Raw genomic sequence first — 10,914 nt, 5'->3', positions numbered from 1 at the left:
ACATCCACCAGCTCCCTCAGCACTCGTGGGTGCATCCCATCAGGGCCCATGCAATTGTGGATGTCAGGTTTGCCTAAATGATCTCTAACCTGATCCTCCTCCACCAAGGGAAAGTCTTCCTTTCTCCAGATTTTCTCCTTGGTCTCCAGAGTCTGGGATTCCTGAGGGCTGGCCTGAGCAGTAAAGACTGAAGCAAAGAAGGTATTCAGTATCTCTGCTTTCTCATGTGTCCTTCGTCACCAGGGTCCTGACCCCATTCAGCAAAGGGCCCACATTTTCCCTAGTCTTCCTTTTGTTGCTGATGTATTTAAAGAAGCCTTTCTTATTGTCCGTGACATCCCTTGCCCGATTAAATTCCAAATGGGCCTTAAATAAGAGTATGCGACAAGTATCTATTTCTTCTGAAGTGCTTTTAGCCACAATACTAACCTTATTTGTTTGTTAGGAATTGGAGCTGTTCAGAATCCGAAAATAAGGCTGCTTCTATACTCTTTGGATACTWAAGTGTGGATTAGAGTCTGTCTTCAGAATCAGCATATTAAAATAGAAGTAACACCTTAGACTTCAGTGAAGCTTACTTCCTAATTAACAGTAAGGATGTTTAAAGAAAAATCTTCAGTGTTCTTATTAAATAATCTGCATGCCATTATTTTACGATAGTTGAGGGAGTGTGTTCTATAGCAAGCTGTGTTGGAAAAGAGCTGGCTCCACATGTGAAGAAGCATGGCAGCAAATTAGTTCCAGAATCTCTTAAGAAAGACAAAGATGGTAAATCCACTTTTGATGGTGCTCTGGTGGTAGCAGCAAGTGGAGTTCAAGGTAATAAAAATTTCTTATACTTTTTTTAATTGCATAAGTTATTTTTCAGTGCTATGAACTCAAATAAGCTGTTCATTTTTACAGGGTTTTCAACAGTATGGCAAGGTTTAGAAAGTGCAGCCAAGTGCATTGCTAAAAGTGTTTCAACTGAAACTGTAAAAACTGTCAAATACAAGTAAGTTATGTTTTTATTAGTTTCATCTTCTACAACATGTTGTCCTGGTATATGAATACTGGCAAACAAAGCTCGTGGAAGTGCAAGGAAGTTAACTAAAATATCTGCTTTGCTCTAGTTATGCAGTGCATGACATGCTGTTAAGTGTACCATAGTGCTCTTTATGTAAAATATGAAATGAATCAATGCTTTTGAAGTTTTTCTAGCTCTGTTCTAGAAGTATTACAGCTTCAGGCAGTGTTGACAAATACTGTTCAGATTTATATCTTTTTGCTACAATATAATAATGTCATTATGAAAAAAGTTACTGTTTGAAACCTCTCAGCTCTGATCCTTAATTTATGTGAACTTAACTAAGTTTTAAGAAAAATGAAGAAGTGACTTCAACTATCAGCAGATCAGACCAAAGTGAGGAGGTACAAAAAGAAATTTCTGTAAGGAAATCTAAAGCATAAATAGCAATAATAGGATGAAATGAGAAGAGACACTAGTCACAGCTTCAAAAATGCAGATATTCCTGGACAAAGATGGGGGGGGAAGAGGACAGTAACATTTAGGAGCATGTTACTAAGACAATGGAAGGAACAAAGTCGATGATTGTGTATAGTGAGAGATACTAGGGAGAATTAAGGGAAGATTATGAAACAACTGCAAAATGTGTGAAATACACCCCTCAAAGTGCAGTAGGAATAATGAAATGTGAGAAGTAAACATGTAGGATGGTAAGCGTAGCAGAAGAGACTTAAAAAAGGGATGCTGAAAGAACATACAGACCATTAGCAGCAGGAAACAAGATGACAAGGTAAACAACAGAATATGGACATTAGTGGTTTGACATCCAGGGTTCTGTTCTAGTGCATTTCAGATAGGAAACTACAGACATGGGGCAAGATAGCAAGCTGCTAGTCAATGCTGCTTTATTGCTAACATGTTTGGGTTTTGATAGGACTGCCGGAAGGCATTGTACTGGTACTCTTTTCACATAAATTCATATTAATGTTTTTGTTTTAGATGTAAAAATAGGAAATATGGAGATCAGCAATCAACAGCCCCTAAGAGTGAAAAACAATAAGTAAATAAATGCTGCAGTTAACTACAATAGAATTTACAATATTTGATAATTGAGGATTTCTTCCATCTTTTGATTCTATTCTATATAAATATATTAAAATTCTACATAATATCTTTTTTTTGCCTCAGTGACAAAAGACCTCTGCCCTCCAAGTACTTTAATGAACCACTTAATGTAAACCGTGCTAAAGGAGCATCATCACAGTGTCTTTATGTAAACAAACTCAGCTAAAACTTAGCTGTATTACCTTTCCTGATAGAGTTATAAAGACATGTTTATTGTAAGCATAAGTCAGTGAGAACTGGGGGGAAAACGTAGCTGCAGAAGTACTAGTTCTGCAAAAGTATCTTGCTTCTAACTTACTGGGTTTTTACAAAGGTATAAATAACTACAGTATCTGCATCTGCTCAACTTTTTTCTTAAAAAAAAAAAAAAGTTACAAATGATGCAATTGAGATAAGCAAGGCAAAAAATCAACTATCAAATATTTAAGAAATTACTAGTTTATCTATATTGGATGAGCCATGATCTGTCTTTAAATGAAATTGCCTATTGTACTGATGTTACAGAAAACTGGCTTATTATTCCTGAGGTGAAAATGACTAATCAGGTTGGCAAATATTTACTGCTGTTTTGCTGTGAGACTAATTCTGTGATCTGCAAATCAGATGTTGATGATTGAAGGCTGTTACTCTATCAGAGAATTAAAAACAAAAACAAAACAAAATAAAAAAGCACTATCTTTTTTTCCATTCAGTTTCATTGTTGGTTCCAGCTGTTACCTGTAATGGTTACTCTACTGATACTGAGAAAGATTTTTTTGATAAAATTTGATAGATTTGGGATTCTTTGATATCCTGTTCTTCTCTTTAGCCTTACTTTGAGGGCCTCCAAGAATTTCTGATCAAAAGAGCAGGGCAAAGGTAACTCACCTAACTGCTGATATTCTAATGCTGTCAGAAGTATTTCCTTTTGGACTGATTTGTCTGATTACAGTACTCTCTGGGGAAATGTTTAGCTGCCTGGAACAGCTATTGCTCTCACTATACTTCTTGCTCTCCTTCAGTATGCTCTCTCTGCTACTACAGAGACATTACCTTTCTTCATAAATGAGTAATTAATTTAATGAGGATATGAGACTGCTAATTTCCCCTCACAATCCAGTGGAGAGATGAGAGGTTATATGTATCAGTAATTTTCATCGTATCCTCAAGGTTTCTGCTTTGAGGCTTTTGCTGTTTAGTTTTTTTTTTTTTTTTCTCTCTCTTATCTCCTCTCCTTTGCTATTGTATTGACTCCAGGCTACTTCAGATAGGTCTGCATTGCACAATAGAATTTGTTGCAGGGGCCATGCAACAAATCAGTTTAGCTACCTCTAGCATTTGAACATAGCTGTTTCATTCAGCAGTTCTCTGCACCCATGAGACCTGGGTTAATTTGCTTGGTCACAGTGGTACACTAACTTGTGAGACTGCTTTTGGGACTTTGAACTGCAGTGTCCGTTGCTCTTACGCCAGACATAATATCACACTATGCCAGGTAGACAAAGGCAAGGGTGATACAGAAAAGGTACTAACCAAGCAGTATTCTGGCAATGGTGGTACCAGCTGTGAAGGCAATGCCTAAGGTGACTCTGGTCCCTTTTTGTCTAACAGTGAAGAAGGCAATTATGACAGTATTCACCCTCTTTCCTCCTCAGTGCTGCTACCCATGGTACAGACTGAGCAATTTGAGCAGCTGCAAGGGTCTGGCCCTGGAGAAACTAAATAGAAGAATACAGGATATGAGAGGGGACCAACCTTGCACATATACAATTGCAAAAAGTATTTTTTATAGACAAGCCTTCTAATCCTTCCTCATGACTATGGGAAAGGACTGGCAGGGGGTTTTGAGGAAAAGGACAGAAGCATATTGGTATCCTTAAAGAGGAGAAGATTATTTCAAAACATGCTGTCTGATAGAGTAGCAGCCCTTACTCAAATGACTCAGTAATTTTTAATTTTACTCCTTAAACATTTAAGCTGTGCACTTAAGAAAATAAATACCCAATGCTAGTTCATAACTATGCTTAAATTGTTGCTTTTGAAAGAATTCTCATGAAGAGAAAATGCTAAATACATATATCTACAAATCTCTTGTCTGTCTTAAGGTATGGAGATGATGCTGGCCATGCTACAGACAATGCTATGAATTCTGCAATCAATGTTGGCATGACAGCGTTTAACATTGACAACATTGGTATCAAAGCTGTTGTGAAGAGAACTGCAAAAGAAACTGGCCATGCTGTGTTGGATGAATATAAAGTATTGGATAAAGAGAAAAAGGATAAAAAATGAGAACAATGAAATATTTCTCAAAGCCTTACATTAGAGATGAAACTTCCTATTTAGAAGTAACTATATTGCTAACTGTGATTTAACACAAATCATACTATACTTTTCAAGCAACTGTTACTTAATTTGACCTGAAAATATAAAGGTTGGAGAGGCGTTCTTACAAGGGAAAAATGAAAGTCTCCTTAATTCATCATTCTGTATTGATGCAGGGATTTTGACAGCTTGAAGGATATGAGTTTGCAGTTAATAAACTTGCCTCTGTAAGCACTTTTTTCAAAATATAATCTGAAACAGTAGAATAATATAGAAACATTGTGAATATTTTTGTAATACTTTATATTTGTAAAGAAGGTAGTGATACTGAACAAATAGGGTTACTAATTCTGTTCTTAACTATGTTTAGTTAGTTTAACAAAAACTAAGCTTTACTAAAACTAAACATTATTTAATATGCACCACTTATTTTTGTGTTTTATTCTTTTGTTTTCTAGAGAATTTCTTTTCATAGCCACTAAAAAGCCAATCTTATCCAAAGTTCATATTAGAAGAAATGAAAGACAAACCTCAGGTAACTAGATAGCCATTCCCTTTAAAACTATTTTTTCCATCCAGCATGAACAAACCAAAGATACGAAGCATTTCCTCTAATAAGAGGGTACTTGCATCTCTAGAAAAATGTATTCTGTAGTTGGCACTATAAGTAATGTTCAAAGATTATATGAAATTGAGATTTTTATATGGAGAGGATAAGTGCATTTCTGCATAAACAAAAATATTTTTCTGTAAAAATTCTGGAGAGGCCACTAGAAATGTCTATGCATTCTGTACTTTTCAGCCAGTCCACAAAGGGTCACAGTATATATTACTTCTAATGAAAATCATAGTATATATGCCTTCTAATAGAAGACATGAAGTATTTGCTTCAAGAAGTAGTTCTAACAGTCAGCACCTTTATTCCAATGAATTCATAGTTGCACAAGGTATGTCTTTAAAGGGTATGAAGACAAGCACCTTTAATTAGATGTGTATGGAATATAAGACACTACTGTGTAGCTTCTTCATCCTATTGCACTGTGAAATAACTCCACGTAGAACAACTGATAAGAGTCCTCCTTCCTTCTGAGATGCTTTTTCACTGCTGCTTATTTAAAGTTCATTAGTGGGTTTTAAAGCTGCTATACATTCTAGTCTTGACTGGTCCAGCAGCAGATGGGACACTGTCAATTTACAACTCGCCTTCATATCAAATAATGGGAGAAGATAACTGTGAATGATTGTTAGAACGTGATATTTGTATATCAGATTGAAAAAAAAGCAGTAACAAATAGCTACTGGAAGAGTAACAGGTAGCACATTTTGTGGTAGTTACTGTAGCTGTGTACTTTAGTGTGAGAAAAGTAAAACAAAGGGGCTAACCACTTGAAGTGTAACTTGGACTGATTTACGAAATAAAAATAAAATTAAATAAAATTAAAATTAAAACTGGTTAAACTGTGCTTGGCTTTCTTATGATGTGAATCTACTGTAAGCAGCAGTGAGTGGAAAAACTAGGATTTCTTCTGAAGTAATAGAAGAACAAACAGTCTTGGAGTATGTGTACAATAGAAACCCAATCATCAATTACAGTTTAAAATATTTCACAGTAAAAAGGTCTAGCAAAAGGACATTATAACAGGTTTTTTTGCTGTAATCTGTCACTGCTGGCAAATGTGACCAGTTTGAGTAGTACAGATTTCATACTAGCAAAAGCATTTTTGTTGTTATGAATTGCATTTACATTAGGAATGTATTTTATTTATATCTTCCTTCACCCCCCCTATTTCAATTTCAGCATACAGCTCAATAGGCTTCTCCCCAGTTCCTCTTCCGTATAAAACAGCCTTCACATACTGAGTTAACTCAGCCCTTCCTTTTACACCCTCTACAAGCTGTACTCCCTAAGCCTCATATTTTAGGTTTATTTTCCATTCCCAGCTTTTTTGTTTGTTTGTTTCTCATTTGGACATTGAACATCTCTCTTGATGTAGTAGTTTTGCTAATGCTGTTTATAGAGCAAACTGCTACATTGCTGTTTCCAAATTTGTTTATTCAAAGGCTTTTCTGCTACAGTATTTGACTTGAGTCTTGTATAGAGATTACCTCCAATGTCATTTCTATGCCACTACTTTCTCTGGCATCCCCACCAGTCTGTAGGTAAAAAAAAAAACAGTGTTCTTGACCTCAAGCCTAGAACCATGCATTTGAAAGGAGTCTCTAGATTATAAGGCTTTTGTTTAATGCTTATTAAAAAAAAAAAGTTTGGGCTATCCTATTTCTTGATATTCCCCTAAGAACTAAATCTGTAATCCTTTAATAAAAAAACAAAAATTGCAAAACTACCTTCCACCAAAATACATTAACTAGGTTCAGCTATTTAGAATCACCATAGAATTGTGTAGGTTGGAAGGGACTTCTAGGGCTCTCTAATGCAACCTCACTTACTCAAAGCAAGTGGTCAGGGCTGCATCTAGTCATGTTTTGGCTATGTTCAAGGATGGACGTTACACAGCTTCTCTGGGCAACCTGTGCCAGGGCTTGACCCCGATAGTAAATATTTTTGCCTTGCATTGAGTCAAAATTACTCATATGCATTGCTGCTCATCCTTCCACTGTGCATCTTTGAGAAGAGTCTGGCTTTGTCTTCTCTTCACCCTCCTGTTATATAGTTGTGGACAGCAATTAGATCTTCTCAAGCTGCCTTTTCTCTGGGCTGAGCCTACCCAGTTCTCTCAGCTTCTTCTCATATGTCATGTGTGCCAGCCCCTGACCAGCCTGGCAGCCCTCCACTGGATTTGCTTCAGTAYGTCCATGTCTGTCTTGTACTTGTCCTTTGACCTGCTGGCTACGCTCTTGCTAATGCTGCGCAGGAGGCTGTTGACCATCTCTGCCACAAGGGCTTAAGCCACTCTGCTGGTTTAAGGTCACCAAGATCCCCCCCAGATTTTTTTCTGCAAAGGTGCTTTCCAGTTGTTGGCCCACAGCCTGTACTGGTATGTGAGGTTTTCTCACCCTAACTGGAGGACTTCATTTTTGCTTTTGTTTAATTTCATGAGGTTCCAGTTGGAACATTCCTTCGGCCTGTCSAGGTCCCTCTGAATGGCAGCCCTGCACTCCAGCATACTGACTACTCCCCTCAATTTGTTAGCATTTGCAAACTTGCTGAGAGTGCACTCCATCCTGTCATCCAGGTTGTTAATAAAGAGTTAAGTTGTACTGTCCCTAATATTGATCCCCGAGTTGTGCAGTTGCACTGCTGATCATCACACTTTAAACCTGATGGCCCAGCCTGTTTTCCACCACCTTACTGCCTGCTTACCCAGTCCATATTTCACCAGTTTGGCCATAAGAGTACTATGCGAGACTTTGTCAAAGGCTCTACTAAATTCAAAATACACAACATCCACTGCTCTCCCCTTATCCACACAGCTATCAACTCATCATAGCTTATTTACTGGTGATACTGAAGTAACTATTTAACTTTACTTTTAGCTGCATTCTTCCGAAAGAAAAAAAAGAAAACTTATGAGTTGTCATAATACTTTGAAAGGAATCTTCAATCATTAAGTCAAAATTACTGTCATGATCTGAACTTGCCTTCAATAACTGGTATACCTTACTTTTTAAGTAACTCCTTATCTGTGTTTGTTGCCTTCACACAATGTGAAAATATGCATTTAAGTATAAGATTCTTAGTTTCTTTTTCTCAAGCCACACTGTGTTGCAACCAAGTTTCCTAACTTTTTTTATGAGTAATAAAAATTTTAACCTAAAAATCATATTAAAAGTCTTAACTGAATTACATTTATAGGTATCCATATATCTAATTTTAACCTATTTATTTGGAACAAAGGACTGGAAGAAAACTCTCATGTGTTGTAAGTGTCACTATGTTACTGCAATAATTGATAAGAATCTTGCTGGTTTGTAATTTTTAACCCACTCACATAACACTTCAGTCCTACAAGACACTTCTCCTCCCCCACTCCAGCTCCCAAACCATCTGGCGAAGCACCTAGTCAGACCTGCTGTCCTGTGCCAACCCGATGAATGCGGCCTGGGCGCATCCTTATATGCACTCTGTGACCTAGTTCCTGAGAACTCACCTAGTTAGGACACCTAGTAATCCCTGCGTTGAGGCTGGGACCTGAAGGTATCCTGAGAGGAGGTCACAAGCAAGTCTCTTGGGGCAGAGAGAGTACACTGTGCCCAGGATACAGCTCAGTTACAGTGTGCTCTCCACTCCCAGACTTTCTTGTGATTCCAGGGCTCTTTCTGAGCTCTCTCAATATGCCCATTTTGAGAAGTATTCAATAGGTTGGTTAAGTTAATCTTGAAACAGTTGCTTCAGAAACTGAAAAGAAAAAAAATACTCGTTAACACCATTGCTATTATTTTTTTTTACCGCTGCAGGCAGTATACTCAATTAGCTATGAATGCTAACCTAGGTCCAAGTCATTACTAAAGTTACTGATTTGGTGTGGTATGTGTTTTCAATATGTGTCTTAAAAGTATTCAATAAATGCTGAGGGCAAAATGAGCAGCTAAAATTTAAATGCAGTTACTGTGCAATATTTGTCTAAATTTATGTTTCTGGTTAAGTGTCTCAGACAATTTTGCATTCAGTCCGCATCTCAAGTGGTAATTCAGTGATTAGAATCATAGCATCAATTATAACTTGAGACTGTCAGAAATCACCTCCCGTCCTAATATATATCAGACAAATGAAATTAAAATGAATTTTTCTCCTTATAGTCAAACTTCAACCTCCCTGCTGTCCTACCCCAATACACTAGATCCTGCTGGATCGCTAATCCAGAAGGAAGCAGTCTAGGTTTTTGGCTGTTTTCCTCCTGGTTTTCTGCTGGGTTTGCAAATTGAATTGGCTCATAGAGAAGACTGACAAGTGCCAGAACTGGCACAAGGCAAGCAGCAGATGTACGCAGCTAAACATGAGGATCAGGACCTTGCTATTTCAACATCAGTAAACTGTTAGACTGGCCCATTTCAATGTAAGAAACTACAGCCTTAGGACTAAAATTCACAAAATTACAGGGCCAACTTTTTGGATGACAATGCTGATTTACACCACCTTAAAGTAATGGTAAAATCATAACCCCTGCTTTAGACTTAAGCAGCAGTACCCATGTCACCCAACCATCTCCAGGATTATAGCATATGACTTGGTCTTCATACACAAGAAGTAAATGAGAAGTTAAATCCTTTGTTTTTTCATAGCATGACAGTAATGAGAAATTATGGCCCATCTTCCTGAGAAGGTGAGCAGGTAGCCACTATAGTGAGTGCTAGGTCCCGTGAAACAGTAAGTTGATTTAAGAGCACACTAATGTGTCCCAGGTTCACCCTGTCACTTGTCAACTCTGAGCACTCGGTGAGGCATTTCAGCTCACTAACTAGCAGGAAACTATATTCCCCCCGCCCCCCCCCAAGTTAGTTTTCTATTAGATTCCTGAGCTGTACTGGCTTACTGAGGAGTTACATGGATATCAGAGGTGGCATAGAAGCGGCTAGAGAAGGCGGCAGGGAGAGGCTAGCAGAGGGCGTGCCGTGCTTGCAGTCCATTAGATAAATGCAGCCCACCTCACGAAGCCTTGAGAAAGCCACAAAGCCATCTGAAATTCCTTGTTTGAAAAATGCAACATGAAACACTTTTGTTTGACTGCAGAACAACTTAATATACTGAATGTTAGTATCTATGAATCAATATATATGTATCTTGATCCGTGACAATTAAGACTGGTTATTTCAAGCTTTTCTCTCCTGCCTCAAGTTAGGTACTTGCAAACTAGTTTATGCCCAGCACAGATTACAATTATCAAGGGTGCTAAAATACAGGCTAGATACTCTTTTAAGACAAGACCCCATTGTGCTGTGCCTGCCTTCACATGTGGGTCAAAGCATATATTTAAAACCGTGCTACTTTCCATCCAAAAGAAACGTTAAAAAAAAAAATCAGCACGTTTGTGTCCCACAGGTCACAAAAGCTTAACGCACCCAAACTTCACCCTACAGGGCCAAAACTCTTGCTTAAGGGGGCCGAAGCTGTATCGTCCTTTCCCCCCAGTTCCCGGTGTGGGGCCAGGCGGCGCACGCCCGGATCCTCCGGATCTCCCCAGATCAGGGGATCCTCCGGAGGGAGGCAGGGAGGGAAGGAGGGAGGCAGGGAGGGAGGCAGGCAGGCAAGGAAGGAGGGAGGCAGGGAGGGAAAGAGGGAGGCAGACAAGGAAGGAGGGAGACAGGGAAGGAGGGAGGCAGGCAGGGAGGCAGGGAGGGAAGGAGAGAGGCAGGGAAGGAGGCAGGCAGGCAAGGAAGGAGGGAGGCAGGGAGGGAAAGAGGGAGACAGGGAAGGAGGGAGGCAGGCAGGGAAGGAGGCAGGCAGGGAAGGGGGGAGGCAGGCAAGGAAGGAGGGAAGCAGCCCCGCGCCGAGCGAGGCCGCCCCGCCGCGCCGACGGGCC

General features: G+C 39.0%; 1 protein-coding gene across 7 annotated transcripts in view; it reads left to right on the top strand.

The window, feature by feature from the left end:
* SPART (spartin) overlaps window positions 1-5,882 on the top strand; it is a 19,771-nt gene extending 13,889 nt beyond the window's left edge. For 5 of the 7 annotated variants that reach the window (XM_026076076.1, XM_026076075.1, XM_026076074.1 and 2 more), the window contains 3 exons: window positions 661-819; window positions 904-994; window positions 4,216-5,882. In XM_026076076.1, the coding sequence (XP_025931861.1) occupies window positions 661-819; window positions 904-994; window positions 4,216-4,402 (437 nt within the window). In that variant the 3' untranslated portion in view covers window positions 4,403-5,882. Of the gene's footprint in view, window positions 1-445; window positions 820-903; window positions 995-2,005; window positions 2,517-4,215 lie in introns of those variants that run through there. The other 2 variants (XM_026076079.1, XM_026076080.1) reach the window with 2 other exon arrangements.
* The last annotated feature ends 5,032 nt before the right edge of the window (window positions 5,883-10,914 follow it).

This window comes from Apteryx rowi, unplaced genomic scaffold (assembly GCF_003343035.1).
Source record: "Apteryx rowi isolate R43461 unplaced genomic scaffold, aptRow1 scaffold_425, whole genome shotgun sequence".
NCBI lineage: Eukaryota > Metazoa > Chordata > Aves > Apterygiformes > Apterygidae > Apteryx > Apteryx rowi.
Note: the sequence above shows the minus strand (reverse complement) of the source record. Positions and strands in the feature narration are given on the sequence as shown.